The sequence below is a fragment of the Chrysochloris asiatica genome, unplaced genomic scaffold (assembly GCF_000296735.1).
Source record: "Chrysochloris asiatica unplaced genomic scaffold, ChrAsi1.0 scaffold00007, whole genome shotgun sequence".
In the NCBI taxonomy this organism is placed as follows: domain Eukaryota; kingdom Metazoa; phylum Chordata; class Mammalia; order Afrosoricida; family Chrysochloridae; genus Chrysochloris; species Chrysochloris asiatica.
The window spans coordinates 14,813,297-14,832,108 of NW_006408525.1; the positions used below are offsets into that span (position 1 = coordinate 14,813,297).

General features: G+C 38.6%; 1 protein-coding gene across 1 annotated transcript in view; it reads right to left on the reverse strand.

Annotated features, from left to right (window-relative positions):
- Window positions 1-18,812, reverse strand: part of STXBP4 (syntaxin binding protein 4) — a 213,336-nt gene that overhangs the window by 91,520 nt on the left and 103,004 nt on the right. The window contains exons 11-14 of the mRNA XM_006832411.1: window positions 18,357-18,533; window positions 13,744-13,860; window positions 12,887-12,936; window positions 5,861-5,994 (exon numbers count right to left, since the gene is read on the reverse strand). Coding sequence (XP_006832474.1) covers window positions 5,861-5,994; window positions 12,887-12,936; window positions 13,744-13,860; window positions 18,357-18,533 — 478 coding nt within the window. The remainder of the gene's footprint in view (window positions 1-5,860; window positions 5,995-12,886; window positions 12,937-13,743; window positions 13,861-18,356; window positions 18,534-18,812) is intronic.

The window sequence follows — 18,812 nt, forward strand, 5'->3', positions numbered from 1 at the left end:
TATGAGAGACAAAGTCTGGTCATCTTGGAGTCAAGGAGTATTCTGGTTGTACCTCTTCCAACACAGATTTGTTCGTTCTTCTGGCAGTCCATGGTTAATATTCTTCTCTGACACCATATCTCAAATGTATCAATTCTTCTATGGTCTTCCTTATTCATTGTCCAATTTTCTAATGCATATGTTGTTGTTACATGCCATAGAGTTGATTCCGACCCATAGTGACCCTGTATAGGGTTTCCAAGGAGCAGCTGGTGAGCTTGAACCAGCTAAAGGAGTCCTGGTGTGGCGCTGTGAGCTAATGCATTAGACTGCAAACGTATTTGAACTGCAAGGTCGGTGGTTCAAGATCACCAGCTGCTCCTTGGAAACCCTATACAGGGTTGCTATGGGTCAGAATCAACTCAATGGCACTTAACAACAACAATATCTACCTAAGGAGCTCTGGTAGCATAGTTGTTATGAGTCAGGCTGCTAACCTCAAGGTCAGCTAGTTCAAAACTACCAATGGCTCTGCAGGAGAAATATGAAACTTTCTCAACCCGTAAAGATTTACAGCCTCGGAAACCCTGTACAGGGTCGCTGTGAGTCAGAACCCACTCCATGGTATACCACCACCACCACCATCTATCTATCTATATATTAATAGCAAATAAATAAACTCTGGCATTCAGCATAGGAAATTAAGCACAGAAAAGTATAGGGATAATGGAATGGTACAGACCAGCACAAATACAACCAGCAGAAGACTGGCAACTTGTTTTGTTCATGAACAAATAAAATATGACACAACCCTCTACTAATATACCACATCTAAAGGGCTATCCCAGTTTAAATGACTTAGATTGACTTATATTTAATATGTACTGGAGTCCTGTGTGGTGCTGAAGGATAAGTACTAGACTGCTAACCACAAGATTAGTGGTTCAAAACCACCAGCTGCTCCTATAGGAAACCCTATACAGGGTCACTGAGTTGGAACTGACTCAATGGCATTTAATAACAACAACAAAGGCAGAAAACTGGAGCCCTAGTAGCATAGTGGGTGATGAACTAGACTGCTAACTGCAAGGTCAGCAGTTCCAGTCTACCAGCTGCTTCAAAACAGAAAGATGAGGCTTTCTACTCCCATAAAGGTTTAAAGCCAAGGAAACTCCTAAACCCCATCCAGAGTCACTATGAGTTGGAACCGATTCGGTGGCACACAACCACCAAACCACTGCCAAGGTGGCAGATTAAGTCTCTAAAACTGGCAATGATAATAATTCCCGACTCACTTGCTCTTCTCTGACGTGAGTGGTACATCCCATCCCAGCGGTGGAACCTACCTTCTTAGCCCTTGCATCTGCACTGAGAAACAGAATATGATGTTACTGCCTGGATGTCTTCTCAAAGTAGATCATAAAAGGTGATATGTATACAAAGGCCTGTGATTGTTTTGTTCTATATTTTTATCGAACTCACTGAACACAGGTCCTAGAACTTTGAGTTACCAGGCAAGTTATTTAACTACCCAGAGACTGTCATGTTGGAGGGAACCCATAGAGGTAGGTGCTCCAATTAGTCCCAGCTAAGGAGCTCTGGTAGCGTAGTCGTTATGAATTGGGCTGCGAACCGCAAGGACAGCAGTTTGAAACTACCAGCTGTTCCGCAGGAGAAAGATGAGGCTTTCTGCTCCCATAAAGATCTACAGCCTTGGAAACCTTGTACAGGGTCACTATGAGTCGGAACTGACTTGATGGCACTTAACAACAACAACAACCAAAAGGCTTGTTTCTTTACTTATTTGAGCCTGGAACTTAGCTCAATTTTACAGATAAGCCCCCAAATATTTTAACATATATTTAGTAGTTGCATATACATTGAATATCCTAGGTTTGTAACTACTGTGTATGTTCATGTACACAGTAATTTCCTTTGTTCAGAAGATTGTATTTTCTTTTGTTCAGAACTCTGCCAAGAGTTCATCATTTCCAAAACTCATGTGACTGATGGTAATATGCTCATTCTGTTTGAACTGACACCATGATGCACCTGTATCAGTCTACATTCGTACTTGTTACCCACATGGTGATTTTCAGTGTAGGTGCAAGAGTCTGACACTACGTAACGTCTCCTACTATAGCTCTGCTCAAACACTTACCTACTGATTTGCAGGTTATTTAATTGGAGACATTTTGTTTTTATTTCTCCTTACTAGTATTCTTGTTTTCTGATGCTGACAGTGTTACACTGCTGTTTATAAGGTTTTCAGTAACTAAATACTCAGAAGTAGTCCAACTCTTCTTAGTCTGTCTTCGTCTGGTAGTTCAGCTGAAACCTGTCTACCATGAATGACCCTGCTAGTATTTAAAATACCTGTGGCATAGCTTTTAGAATCACAGCAACATGCAAGCCACCACAATACGACACACTGACAGACTAGAAAACAAGGTCAAATGTTATAACGAAATATACAAAGATTTGGAGTTAGAAAACCAAAAGGGAAGAATACGCTCAGCATTTCTCAAGCTCAGGGAACTGAAGAAAGAAATCAATCCTCAACTTGCATTACTGAAGAATTTTACGGGCAAAATACTGAATGATGCAGAAAGCATCAAAAGAAGAAGGAAGGAATACGCAGAGTCACTATATATAAAAAAAAAGGTCAATGCCCAACCATTTCAAGAGGTACTATATGGTCAAAAGCCAATGATACTGGAAGAAGAAGTTCAAGGTGCACTGAAGGAATGGCAAAGAACAAGGCTCTGGGAATTGATGGAATACAAATTTAAACCATGCAACAAACTGATACAGCACTGGAGGCATTCACTCATCTATGTCAATAAATTTGGAAGACAACAACCTGGCCAACTGATTGGAAGAGATCCATATTTGTGCCCATTTGTAAGAGAGGTGACCCAATGGAATGCGGAAATCATCTGACAATATCATTAGTATCACATGCAAGCAAAATTTTGATAAAGATAATACAAAATGGCTGCAACCATACATTGAAAGAGAACTTCCAGAGGTTAAAGCTGGATTCAGAGGAGGATGTGGAATGAGGGATATCAATACTGACATCTGATGGATCTTGGCTAAAAGTAGAGAATACCAGAAAGATGTTTACCTGTGCTTTACTGACTACGCAAAGGCTTTCGATTATGTGGATCATGATAAGCTATGGACAACATTGTGGAGAATGAGTTTTCTGGAACACTTAATTGTGCTCATGAGAAACCTGTACATAGACCAAGAGGCAGTTGCTCAAAAAGAACATGGGAACACTGAATGGTTTAAAATTAGGAGAGGTGTGCGCCAGGGTTGTATTCTTTAACCATACTTATTCAATCTGTATGCTGAGCAAATAATCCAAGAAACTATTATTATATGAAGAAATGTGGCATCAGAATTGGAGGAAGACTCATTAACAACCTTCAATATACAGATGATACAACCTTGCTGCTGAAAGTGAAGAGGACTTAAAATACTTACTGAGGAAGATCAAAGATCACAGCCTTTAGTATGGGTTGCACCTTTATGTAACACAAAAATCCTCACCACTGGACCTATGAACAACATCCATATAAATGGAGACAAGACTGAAGTAGCAGTCAAGAAATTAAAATGTCACATTGCATTAAGCAAATGTGCTGCACAAAACCTCTTTAAAATGTTGAAGAGCAAAGATGTCAGTTTGAGGACTAAGGTGTGCCTGACCCAAGCCATGGTATTTTCAATAAACCCATATGCATGTGAAAGTTGGACAGTGAATAAGACAGACCATAAAGAATTGATGCTGTGAGTTATGGTGTTGAAGGAGAATATTGAAATACCATAGAAAGCCAAAAGAACAAACCAATCTATGTTGGAAGAAGCCAGGGTGGCCAGACTTAGTCTCTCGTACTTCAGACACATTATCAGCAGGGACCAATACCATGTTTGGTAAAGTGGAGAGAAAAAGAGGAAGACCCTCAAGGAGATGGATTAGCACAGTGGTGACAGTGATGGGCTCAGGCATAGCAATATTGTGAGGTTGTCACAGAACTGGGCAGTGTTTCGTTCTGTTGTGCATAGGGTTGCTATACTGTTGTTTTTGTCAGGTGTCATTGACTAGGTACTGACTCATAGCGACTCTGTATAGGGTTCTGAAGGATCGACTGGTGGGTTTGAACCATGGACCTTGCAGTTAACAGTCCAACGTTTATCCTTCAGCACCTCACCAGAACTCCTAAAAAATGGTTGTTGTTTTGAGTGTCATCAAGTTGATTTCAACTTATAGCGACCCTGTATAGGGGTTCCAAGGAACAGGTGGTTGGTTTGAACTGCCAATCTTATGGTTCGCAGTCTAGTGCTGATCCTATAGTACCACGCAAAGAGTAGGTAAGGTTCTTGTTTATTGTTATGTGCCATCGTGTTGGTTCCGAACCATAGCGATACTGTGTAGGGTGTCCAAGGAGCAGCTGGTGAGCTTGAACCACTGATCTTGTAGTTCAAATTAACTTTGCAGTCCAGCGCATTAACCCACAGTGCCACCACACCAGAATGCCAGGGAGTTGAAATCCATGAAGAGGCAAAGATGCCTGAGAGATAGGAGGAGTGTAAGATGGAAGTATTCAATCACATGTTGTTATTGTTGTTGTTGTGTGCCATCGAGTCGGTTCCGACCCATAGCGACCCTGTATAGGGTTTCCAAGGGTGTAAATCTTTACGGGAGTAGAAAGCCTCATCTTTCTCCCGTGGAGCAGCTGGTAGTTTCGAACCGCTGACCTTAAGGTTCGCAGCCCGATTCGTAACCACTATGCTACCAGAGACTTCCTTTAATGATCTCCTTGCTTGCTGGGATACTGGAAGTTACTTAGAGCTTTTCTTTTCTTTTCTCTTCTTTCTGACCCATTGCTGACTCTGGGTGTCTACAGGCAGATCATGCAGTTCTTTGAAGGAGGTATTCTCTTTGCCCTTGTTGTTGTTGTCAAGTGTGGTCGAGTTGATCCCAACCCACAGCAACCGTGTATAGAGTTTTAGAGGAGCAGCTGATGAACTTGAACCGCCAACCTTGCAGTTGAAATGGCTTTGCAGTCTGGCACATTAACCCACAGCGCCACACCAGGACCCTAGCAGAGACTAAATGCCTGAGTCAGAAACCCTAAGAGTGGGGAATTGGTGCAGTCCTTTAATTAATGACCTTGTGGGCTTTCCCAAGGTCTCTTCCCAGTTGGCCTAGACTGGGATCATGGAATTTTTTCCGAAGGCACTACATGTACTATCTACTGTTTCAACAGTATTGTCCTTTGTCTGCATCTTGTTACGGGATCTTTTGCTCAACTGGGTTGAACTTTCAATCCTATTCCATCTGTTGTATATTGTTCAAAATGTCTCACATGTTAATTTCATCCTTCTAGGTTTCCAGTGCTGCTATGGATTTGTTCTCATACTTTTTTCCCTACTATTTCAAAAGGCCATTGAATGGAAGGGGAGGTAAAGACATATTTTTGGTCAGTTATCTTCAGGTGGAAGCCACTGTTAGCATTTTCAAGAAAACACATATTATCCCTGTACAATCAGTACACTGACATATCTACTAATTAGCAATCAATTTTGGTGGTGGTGGTGTGCTATGGAGTCGGTCCCAACTTATAGTGACCCTGTAAAGGGTTTCCGAGGATGTGAATTTTTACAGGAGCAGAAAGCCTCATCTTTCTCCCATGGAGCAGCTGGTAGATCCACACTGCTAAGATTGTGGTTAGCAGCCCAGCTTGTAACCCACTACACTCGCAGGTTACCAATATGCTTAATTAAATGAAACTGCATACTTGAAATGTTCCTCTTTTCGTTTTGTTAAGTTTAAAAAAAAAAAAGGCAAAAATTGCCAAACACTTACAATCCATATCAAGCATGGCACGGACAGATTTAACCAGTTCCTTAGATTCAAGCATCAGGGTGGCAGGGATATTACGTCCATTCCTTCCCAGTTGTGCGAGGGATGTCTGAGAAGAGAACACAGCTCTTCTTTCACTACGAGGAAAAGAAAGTTGGATATATTATACAATAATTAGTATTTGCTGTTGTTAAGTGCCAGAGTCAGTTCTGACTCATGGTGGCCCTGTATTGGGTTCCTGAGGAGTTCAAACCGACCTTGAAGTCCAGTGCTTATCATACAGCACCACACCAGGACTCCAGTTAATATATACCTTTGCTAAATTTGAATTCTTGTAAGATCATTTCTCCTGAGGAGTGGCTGGTGAGTTTAAACCTTTCAGTTAGCTTGTTGTTGTTGTTGTTAAGTGTCGTCATAGTGACTGTGTATAGATTTTGTACTAAAAGGGCTGCTCCTCTTATAGCCATAAAGGGAATAATTCACAAAAAAAACATTATCTCTGTCTTCAATTCTGTATTATACAATAAACAAAAATATTTTAAGAATTAAGTAGACTTAATTTATACGGAAGAAGGAATAGAAGAATGACCCACCTCCTAAACAATCTAATAGGCTTATTTGTGAGTGCTTACATTATGCTAACGTGATTGTTGCAGTTGATGAGTCAGTTCTGACTCATAGCGACTCTGTATGGGGTTTGAAAGGCTGTAGATCTCTAAGGGAGTGGGAAAGCCTCATCTTTCTCCCATGGGCTGATAGTGGATTAAAACCGCTGATCCTAGAGTTAACAGCCCAACGTGTAACCCACTATGCCACCAGGGCTCCCTGCTAACATATTGCCTTGTATTTACCTTTCATAAAAATTCAAATGAACTATTTAAACATAAACTTATGGAACATTTACCATTACTTGCAGTAATATTAAATATAAATTCAATATGCTTATGCATATCAAGAAAATTATCTCTTACACACTTCCATTGTTGCCCCTAAATAACTTGTATCACTTTATTTAAATGTAAATGCCACTTGAAATGAATGTATTCTTATATAAGAATGCAAGATCTTACTGCAAAAACAGTTTTATGCTAAAATTTTTACTTGTAAAAAGACAAATTAATTGAAATAAAATTACTTACAAACCATCTTCTTAAGCATAATGATATTCATTCATAAAGAAACTAAAGTATCAGTTTCACATTTAAATATACAGCCTTTACTCTATGCAGAATGGCCAATGATCTTCGAAGATCGTGGTGGTAGTGGTGTGCTGCGGAGTTGATTCTGATTCATAGGGAACCTGTATGAGGCTCAATCTTTGGGTGCAACTCTTTATGGGAGCAGAAACCCTTATCTTTTTCCCACAGAGGACTTGGTGGACTTGAACAGCTGACTTTGCAGTTAGCAGCCGAATGTGTAACCCATTATGCTACTAGGTAGCTTATTAAGGAAGATACGGTATAGTAAAAAGACTGAAACACAGTGTACTCATGTTGAACTTTCTAAGACTGAGTGAAAAGTTGTTTATTGTACTTTTTAAAGTTACCTTTTTCCAGGAAGTAGTTTAAAGCAAGAATAGGTTCTGACTTTTAATCTGTTGTTTTTAATCTTCATTTTTAACATCAGAACTTTGGAATTCTTAGTCAAGGTCACAAAGATATCAGGGGAAGGAAGGAGACATCACTCCTGACAGGGAGCACCTGATTGCTGAGTATTTTGACATTTTATTAAAAAGAGTCATCATGGAATACACGTAGTTACCTTATAAACAGAATTTTCTTTTTTTGGGTAAGTGCCGTGGAGTCAGTTCTAACTCATTGCCACCTGTGTGGGATTTCTGAGGAGCAGATGGTGGGTTTGAACCACTGACCTTGCAATTAGCAGCCCAGTGCTTATCCTACAATGCCACAACAGTACTCCATTAACAGAATGGATAATAATTTTAAAAAACATTATAAGCAATAAAATATTAAATTAAGTGAACTTCAAGATGAACAACTACAGATCTTTCAATAAATGTTAGGTGGAAATCTACACTATAATAAGGATGCATCACAATGACCAACAACAGTGGCATCTTGAAATTTCTCAGGAAGAAGAGTGAAAAGGGAAGCCCATCTCCTTATCACATCTACCTGGAGGCAATCAGAAAGCATAATACCAAAATACATACCCACCTAAGTATTAATGCCACAGATAACTCCTGAATATGGCCAAAAAACAGAAACAGATGACCATATCAGCACATGTCCAGAAACACAAGATAAAGTGACTGAGGCAAATGAGCTGGAAATAGATCTACCTACACTCCATACTGGAATATGGGCAGGCTTTGGAAATGCCTGAGAAGGAATTCAGAAAAATGATTATAAAATGTTTCAAAACACTATACAATGGAGTTGAGAAATAAAGAAGAAGTCAGGAAAGTGCTACAGGAACAATCAATTAAGATAGAGCATTGGAAACAATTCAAAACCTACAGAAAGAGGTTCAAGTGATAATAATAGAATATCACAAATAGACAATACAATGAAAGGGCAAAGGAGTAGAACAGAAGAGATGGAAGGCAGAACTAGTGAACTGGAGGACAAATCTCTCAATACCACTAAGATAGGAGAGCAAGCAGAAAAAAGGATGAAAAAATCCAAAGAAGGTCTAAGATTCATGTTGGACAACATGAAGAGAAATACCTTAAGAATTATTAGCATTCCAGAACAGGAAGAATCACACAAGTCCACAGGAGGAGATAGTTGAAGAGCTCCTGGAAGAAAAATTTTCTAACATCCTGAAAAGTGAAAAGATACACATTCAAGAAGCTCAATGAACCTCAGGAAGGATAGAACCCAAAAGAAAATCACCGAGACATATAATAATCAGGAGCTTCAAAATCAAAGATAAGGAGACAATCCTGAAAGCAGCTAGGGAAAACAGAAGCATTACATACAAAAGGCAAGCAAGTCAGATTAAGTTTGGATCTCTCCGCAGAAACCATGTAGGCAAGGAGGCAATGGGGAGACATATATAAAACCCTGAAAGAAAAAAAACTGCCAACCAAGAATCCTCTACCCAGCAAAGCAGTCAATCAAATACGATGGTGTAGTCAAAACATTCAGGATAAACAGAAACTAAAGGATTTTGCCAAAACCATCCCTGCTATGAAAAATATACTAAAGGAAGTTCTGTGGACTGAGAACCAACAAGAACAGACAACAACTACAGAATGACGTACATGGCAGCATCCCCTGGAACTCAATCGACAAATGGAAGAGTCAAGAACAGAATAAAATTGTAAGAACAGAGGATCTGGGAGGTCAGCCTATGATCAAAACAATTACAATTTGAAAGAAGGTAAATACAGAGGAACAGAGATCCAGGTGGTAAGAAGGTCAGGTAGATTACAGGATAAAATAGACTATCTTAAATGGAGGGAAGAATTAATGGAATATAAGGTAACCACAACAGTGGGGTTGGGGTGGGGGGTTTCGTTTGGGTGTTGGGGAGGGCAATACAAGAAGGGGGGAGGAGGCAGAAGAACAAGATAGATAGGGGAACACTGAGACAGGTTTGCATGGGCTAAGTGGGATAGAGGTAAACAGTAATGCATGCTCAACCTTGGAACAACAGAGCTTTGTGATACAAGGTACTAGGCATAGTTTGAAGAGGGAAAATAATACTAAAATGCTTGACTGTCTTATGAATATTGATTTCCCTTGCCTACTATTGTAAAATAGACACTTGAGCGGGATAGAAAGGAATGTTGGGAAACATGGTTAGAGAAAACTTGTAAGCCCGTCTTCAGCCTATAACTAATTGGAATACCTAAAAGGGGTTCTAGAACTTGCCTAGTGAAATAGGCCTCTTACAAAGCCTTTACAGAGTATAGAACCTTAGGTGGAATCCTGAGACCCATCCAGAACATTCTGAGGTGGGACATTCCTACTAGAAAGGACAAGCAGACCTGCCTGGAACAGCTATAGTGACAGAAGATACATCTTCAAAGAAAAAACATCAGGAAAAACCCAAAACAAAAATGTCAGCATGACTGGCTACTACAAGAATAAGCAAGCTACTCATCAGGAAGATATCAAGGCAAGCAATCAAGTTCCTTCAGGACAAACTCCCCACTAAGACTGAAACTCAAAGGTAACACACAAACAGGCATGTAAGCTTGCTGGCAACTACACTGGACTAGGGTGAGTAGAAGGGAAAGGCAGCAATGAAGAAATGGGCTGAGTTCAACCACAGTCTATTGACTCCCGTTGACCTGGAGATGAGAGAGAGAAGAGGAAGGGCTGGTTGGTCCAAAGTGTGGTGAAACCTGGGAACACTTGACAAGGACATAGCCACAGAGGGGCTAGAGCTGAGAGATAAGAAATGATGAAAGATGCACAAGAACACCCAAACTTGCCTCGATAGCTTGATAATCAGAACTCGACTAGAGAAAGATTACAAAAAAAAATTTTTTTGATAAAGGAAACAAGGGTAAATTGCTACAATTTTATGAACCTGACTTATATTCATGGAGGCAGTAACTCTAAATACCAACAGAGAGGGAAGGAGTCTTCACACCAAGTATCAGTGCTAGCTCCTCTATACATAGGGTAGATAGGGACGGGCAACTTAGACACTAGCTACATAAAATGAGGGGGTGATAAAGGCACAAAGTGAGTGGCTTATAAGGGAGTTTAGTTTAAGAGTATGGGGTAGGGGAAGAAAGGGTCCCCACTGAATAGTTTTAATCTTGTCTAGATGGGTCTGGTGAAAGGAGATGGGGATAAGATTCATATGATTCAATAGTGAATAATTGTTATCATGACTAATTGCAACTGTCACAATTGTAAAGGTAGAAGTTTTGTAACAAAAATGGGAGTGGTTATCTTACAGTACAGAAACAGAAGACCCTAGGACCATCAAGAGAAAAGCACACAAGCGGAATGCAGGACCTTATGTAGAGAAGCAGCGCCATCAGAGATGGAGGCAGAGGTGGGGATATGGAGAGAGGGAGCGGCTGAGGACTCTAGATTCATGGGAACTGAAGGACTAAGAACTGGTGGCCAGGAGGGAGACTTGCAGAATGCGCCCTTTGTAGGTGTAAATTATTACATATGCCTGAGTGGTTTATTTATTTATTTATTTTTTAAAGCTAAAGTGACTAGAGAGAAATGCTGTTAACTGATGGTACATGGAGGGGATTATAATCATTATAATGAAACAAGGTATATGATTTGTTGAAAGTAAAACTGATGATCTGCCCTGTAAACTTTCACTCAATCCACAATAAAAAACTTAAAAAAGAAAAATGCAGTGAATCACCTTCTTTTATTGAACTGCTGTTTTTAGAGCAAAGGGCACAGTTTTGTTATGATTCTGAAAATGTAATAGATGTAGAAAATGTATCAAGAACTAGCGGCAGCTACTTATAAGATGACAAAAAAACCACTTTGAACATGTGCACACAGAATCTTTGTGTTTCATCATCTATCATTAACAGGTGATGACCATTAACAGGTGATCTGAAGTAAAAAATCTTATTAGTGTATTTGTAGCTCCTAGTAAGGAGCTGATGAGGTGCTGTGGGTTAATGTGTTGGACTACAGTGTCCATTGTGAACTGTAAAGTTGGTGGTTCAAGCTCACCAGCCGCTCCTCAGAAAACCTTTACAGGGTTGCTATGAGTTGGAACTGACTCGACGGCACATAACAAGTAAGACATTTAAATTTGAAGCATAATGTGAATAAATATTTATTTATATTTGCTGATAAAAATGAAAGCAACCAATTATATAAATATGTCTCCCAAAATTCTGTTTGCTTTAACAATCTTTAGCAGTCAACACGGGACTTGTAACTGTATTCATACATAGTTGACGTCGTTTCGGAGTCCTGGTGTGGCAGTGTAGGATAAGCAGTAGACTGCTAACTAAATGGTCAGTGGTTCAAGCCCACCAGCTGCTCCTTGGAAACCCTAGAGAAGGTAGCTATGAGCCAGAACTGACTCCATGGCACCTAACTGCAGCCACACGCTTACTTTAAGGAGGCTTGTTGGAACAATAGTTAAGCTCTCAGCTGCTGCTATCCAAAATATCAGTGGTTTGAAGCCACCAGACCTCCCAGGAGAAAGACGGAGCCATCTGCTTCTGTAACATCTTGGAACCCCTATGGGCAGTTCCACTCTGTCCTATAGGCCATAATGAGTCAGAATTGACTGGACAGCAATGGATTTGGGTTTGGTTTGGTTTATGCTTACTTTGCACATAATAGGATTGTTATGAGATGGAATCCATTCAACAGAACTCAATTACAACACGCTTCAAGAACTTCACATTAATCTCATCTTTACCGAATGCTGGAGGAAGACATGATAGATGATTTCTGCCTCTATTTTAATGAGAAAGGACTGAATTGTTTCTAGTTGCCTTCTGACTTAGGGTGACTTCATGTGCGCTGAGTAAACTGCTCCATGGGGCTTTCCAGCTCTTCAGGATGCAGGTCATCAGGCCTGCCTTCCTGGGCGTCTCTCAGTGTTGTTTGAACTGCCAACCTTTTGACTATTAATTACATGCTTAACTGGTCATGCCACTCAAACTGGTTATAAACCAGTTACTCTCCTGATGATTCCAATTATTGGTGTCCCCAAGTGTGCCAGAATAGAAATGGACTCCATTGGGTTTGCAATGGTTGATTTTTTTCGAAACAAATCACCTGGACTTTCATCTGAATGGCCTTTGGGTGGACTCAAACCGCCAACCTTTCAAACTCCAGCTAAACAAGTGAAACATTTTCACCACCCAGGGACTCAATAGCCTGGCTATTGACTGGCTAAGTAGTCCTGAAATTCCTTTGCAGAGGTGGGACCAAAACCAATGTGTTCTTGTACCTATTTCTAAAAGATATTAAACAATAGCATCAAGTAGGATATACAGCATCTTAAGGCTAGGTTAAGATATTTTGGTATTTTCATCATAATGATCAGATGAAAAATTTAATCAGTGGTTATACTCTGCAGAAAGCACTTAGATATTATTCTTACCTTAAATTTGGTAAGTAAGCCGAATTATCAGAAAATACTTCTTGAATAGCCTAGTGACAAACAAGACAGTGCAGAAGATATGTAAGTTTGATGGTGTAAAAATATGTCTTTTCTTGCTTAATTAATATTTATATTGCCTCATGTCCCATTTGATTAACAAGTGTCTCTATATGTGAGGGGAGAAAAACCAATTACATTTAACATTTTACTCTACTAAGGCATATTATACATATGGAAATATTTCTTTAGAGGGTAAATGTTTATCAAGTAGTATTTACATAGTTTCAAGAGTTTTAGGAAAATATTCATTGAAACCAGACAATAGGTCAGCTTAAGTTAACGAGAAAGTCAGCCTTGTGTTCTTTTAAGATCTATCTGTGTGGAAATCAAACTGACAACAGCAACTCAAAAGATTAGATAGGGAACTACGGGGTTAATGAATTAATGTTAATGAGGGAGTAAAGACTCAGAAAAGGAGGGTGAGAATGGTTGCATAGTTTGAAGAATATAATCAATACCAATGAATTGTGCATATTGATATTGCTGCATTACTGTACATTTGCTGTGCATATTCTCAACAACAACAACAACGAAAATAAAACAATTTTTTATAAAACCCCAAAAATATAGAGAATATTTGGGTTCATGTTATCCTGTACCAATGATTTCTTTTAATGATCTATTCAACATTAGCTGACCTATAAACATCTATACAATTTAAAATCTGATAATAGGTCAGCATTGTTGTTTTGAGTGGAGAAAATGTTTTGTTCGTTACCACAGAATGTGGGATTTATTCGTATGCTACATGCCTATATGTTTCTTGAACATAGCATAATGGTAACAGGAAACTTTACCTCTACAAAATGAAGAAGTTTTTCAGTGGATGCTTCCAAAGTTTTACAAGCCATTTCTGATTTTCGCAATTGGCAGTCAAGCACTGTGATTCTTTTCCTTAAATCCTGAACACTTTCCTGGACAGAGACATCAAAACAAGCATCTTACACATGTCTTCAATTTTACAACAGTAACTCCTGTTTTCAGTGTTTATTAACTAATATTCAGTATTACCAGATCGTTCATTTGCTCTCTATCTTCTGATTTTGGGGGAGGGAGGCACTCAATTATTTAAATGCTCAAAATGCACAGGTGTTTTTCAAGTTTTATAAGCTACATATTATTTTATTTATTCTTACAGTAAAGCGTATTTTAAATAATGCACAGGTTATTGTCATTATTTTGCAAACATGATAAACCATATGCTGACAGAAACGCCCATCACTACAGCACAACTGTAAATTGCTGTTGTTAAGTGCTGTGAAGTCAGTTTTGACTTACAGTGACTCTGTATAGGGTTTCCAAAGAGCGACTGGTGGGTTTGAACCACCGAACCTGCGATTAGCAGTCCAGTGCTTGTCTTACAGATCCACACTGAGACTCCAACTGTAAGTTACATATACACATATATTTAAGGTAATATAAGTCAATGGAAAGTTGAGATGGCCAGGAAGTAAGGGAATCCATGAAGACAGGCACCAGCAGGGCGAACCACTGAGTTAAGAGAGCCCTGCAGCCTAATTGTATCTGCTTGTTCTGATTGTATCTGCTGATCCCTAGTGACCTACAGCTTTGGGTTTCACCAGGTACAAATGGCAACCAGTGAACATTTAATGGGTAAATTAGGAAGGAATCAACCTAAGAGAGGTATGTATTTGATTTTGGCTTGGTACAATGGGTTAAAAAAAAAAGTTTCACCTGAATAATTTCTAAACACAAGCCCCCTCTCATGCAGGTCTAGGACCAGAACTTACATTAACCTGTGTGGCCACAAAATCAACACAGTTTAAATTGGTCCCTGGCTGATAGAAGCAAACACAAAACTTCGCTGAAGAAATATACTATAAACTTAGGTCTCAAAGATTTCCCATATTTAAAGTACCAAAGAATTCGAACTCAGAACAAAAACAAACAAACAAACACACACTCCACTAAACATCTGAGGAAATAAACTACACTGAAAGAAGGTCAGCTGAAGCCAACAATTCATAGGAGCATATCTATTAAAACAGCACACACTGGAAGGGCTAAATCAAGAATTTTAAGTAAGTAAGTTTAATATTTTTAAGAAATGAGAGAAATGAAAGCATAACAAAGGGACAAATAACTATCAAAATAGACTTGAGGTATCAATTTCTTAAAAACTAAAAATATGATCACAAAGTAGAAAGTCCATTTATGGATTTAACATCATATTAGATAGAGTTGAAAAGAGCATAGGTGAAATGGAAGACAGAGGTAAAGAAACTTCTAATAAAGGAGTACAAAGACAGAAACTGAAAATATGGAAAGGAAGAGTAAGAGATAAACAAACAGCAAGAAGAAGACCTAGCATACATCTAATCTGAATTACAAACAGTGTCTAGAAGGATTGAAAGAACAACTGTTGTTGTTGCTAAGTGCTGTTGAGTCGGTTCTGACCCATAGCGACCCTGTATAGGGTTTCTGAGGAGTGACTGGTGAGCTTGAACCACCGACCTTGCAGTTCAAACGGCTTTGCAGTCTGGCGCATTAACCCACAGTGCCACACCAGAGCTCAGGATAATAGCTTAGGGTTCTCCAGAAATGGCAAAAGACACTGCTCCTCAGATTTAGGAAGCCCACCAAATCCCAGGTAATATAAATAAAAATAAATTCACCCATGACTCATCATAGTCAAAATGCTGAACATCAAAGATAAAGAGATCTTATAATCATCCAGAAAGAAACAATAGATTGTCTGCAAAAAAATGGCAGATTGATAGCTGGCTTACATCATAACTAATGAATAAAAACATAGAAAGAAATTCAGTGCCAACCTAACATTCTAGATGATGTAGCAAAAACATACTTTAGGAATAAGAGTTCAATAAAGATGTTTTTAAGATAAACAAAAGTGGAGAAGGTTATTATCGACAGATGCTTAATAAATTAATTTCCAAAGGATGTACTTCATGAAAAAAAGGAATGCTTTGAGTAAGAAGGAATGAGATGCAAGAAAGAATGTTGAGCCTAAAAAAATAGTGAACATTTTCCCACAAATTTTTTGAAGTCCCCTTGCATATTATCAAGAAAATGATTAATATTAAATATAGGAAAGTGGTTGTCTCTGAGGGTAAAGGAAACCACCTACTGTCCTATTGATTCTGACTTATAGAGACTTTACAAAAGCAATGGACACAAGGTTGGTTTGAATCACAATATTGGTGGTTCAAACTCACCAGTTGCTCCTTGGAAAGTCTATACGGGGTTGCTATTAGTCAGAACCAACTCGACAGCACTTAACAACAACATAGGACAGAGCAGAAATTCCCCATTGGGTAATCTTATGGAAGCAGATTGCCACATCTTCCTCCCACAGACCAGTGAGTGAGTTTGAACTGCCAAGCTTTTGGTTAGCTGCTGAGCTTTAACCACTGCACCATCAGGGCCCCTTGAGTGTAAAGCTTGTTGTTGTTAAGTGCTGTTGAGTTGGCTCCAAGTCATAATGATTCTTTTTAGGGTTTCTGAGGCTGTATATCTTTGTGGGAGCACAAAACCTCAACTTTCTCCTATAAGGAGCAGCTGGTGGGCTTAAACTGGTGATCTTGAGTGGTTCTTAGTCCAGTGTTTATCCTACAAAGCCACTGTACTCCATGTAAAGGAGAGGGGTACAACTGGGAAGGGACACTGTGGGTCTTCAAAGATACTGACAGTGTTTTATTTTACAAGATGAAACTGGATTTAAAAAAGGTAAATTAGTTAAAGGCAGCCAATATAAGGAACACATTTAAACTACAAAATGAAAACATTGGATGAAAACGAAAGGCATCTTAAAAATAAGATCTTGTCACCTCTTGGTCATTATCTCACTTTAAGCTATCTTAAACTACTAAAAAAAAATTCCTTTCTCTCTCTCTGTCTTTTTTAAAATAGGTAATGTTTTAGAAAATGTTGAGATGACAACAGCAAAATCTATAGCTATTTCCGTAGGCTGTAATGTCCACAGATATTTATTAAACACATGACATCTTAGATGCTTTGTGTGTCTTTTCTCGTTGAATCTTGAGAACAACATGTAACATATTTTATCTGCAGAGGGGAGGGGAAGATTATTTCTATAGATAGTTAATGTCATCGCTTAGGACGCTGATGAGAATGACATGAAATTCCCATTATGCTAAAAAGAGACGAAGTGGATTCATTTTATTGCTAGACAATTTAGGGTTAAACTGTTTCACAGCTAGGAACAAGGAGAAAGAGCTCCAAATAATCTGAATTTTTTTAAAAAGTCAGGTGACCGTCTTGAAAGTTATATTATTTTAAAAAGAAACTATTCTTAAAATGTTGATTCCCCTTCAAAAGTAAGTCTATTATTTAGAAAGTACTTTAATATCTAAATTATTCTCTGAAACAGGTTAAAATTACTCATGTGCCATAATCATATGGTATCATTGTTTCCAAAAACAATAAATATATGTAGTATTCTCAATTCCTGCTGCTTTCTCAATATGTCTTCTCCTTTTCCTGTGGTGTTATCAAAATGATAGAAAGTTCAGCCTTCTTTCAGAACTGGTTTAAATGGACAGATTTAAACTTTTTGAAACAAAAATGCTTTAGTGTCTCTTGAAAGCTAACCAAAGAAAAGTTTAGATTTTCTCTTATATTTTGTTTTTCTAAGATGTTTCATTTTTCCTTAGTAAATTTAAAGTATTTAAATCAAATAATCAGAAATAAAAACAAATTGTTTTATGCTCTTTGGAAATATGACAGGAAGAGTCAAAAAGGGTTTTAAGTAAAGAAACTCCACAAAAATAAAACATCTACCTTAACTGATTCAGTATTCTCCCTTACACCAGTGAAGAACAATGTATAGATACCTATTACAGTTTTATATGAAAAAAAAAAAAACATTGGTTCACATGGCCTTCTAAAAAGCATTTAGGATCTTTCTAATGAAATTGGAAAAGAGTAAAATAAAAACAACAACAAACCTTAAATTCAAACTCAGTTTCTCCCACGAATTAATTATCTGGAGCATGGGGCAAAAATGATTTCATTTTCACACTTCCTTAAGTGCTGTAACCAAGAGCAAAACCCATCTCTAGATTTGCCTACTCTCCTAAGACAAAGTAGCAAATTTAGACACAAAAGAGAAAGCTGATGTAATCAATTAAATGTAAAATACTTCTAGGATTTAATGCCTGAGTTGTACACTGTTGACCAATGACCCAAATAAAATGGGATACATGCTTTTCCATTCCCAAAACTGTCTGGATAAAGGAAGGCTAGCAACCTTTATGTTACCTCCCTCACAGCACATCATGCCATCACTGAATAATAGAAGACAAACACTGACCTAGTTTAGAAGTGCAGATGAAAAGAAAATGAAAACAGGATACATGACAACGGAAAGGAAACCATGGTAACTAGAAGAGAGAACTGCTTTGCTTACTTTACTTTGGTCAGAATAATCAGCAAGCTGAGCCTTTAGCTCAATAATCTCGGCCTCTAACAGGCGGATTACTTCTTCATAGTCCATTTCCATTCCGTGAGCCTGCCTCTGTGCAGCTTCAGCGAGGTGAATCCGACGTCGTAGGGCTCTTGTTTCTTCAACGACAGCTTTAGCTTCCTAAAGATTATAATGTTTAAAAGGAACAACAACAAAAATCAACTTAATCCACAGATGTTCTTCACTTCACAATTAGTACTCGTGTTATTTTATCATTTTCCGGTGGTTCAAGCTCACCAGCTGCTCCTTGGAAACCCTGTAAAGGGTCGCTATGGGTCAGAATCCACTCGACGGCACTTAACAACAACAACACTAAGTTTTTCTTTGTAGGTTTCTTAGGTGGTTTTCAGTAATGGAAGCTCTAACTTTATACACCTAGGAGAACATTTTGAAAATAAG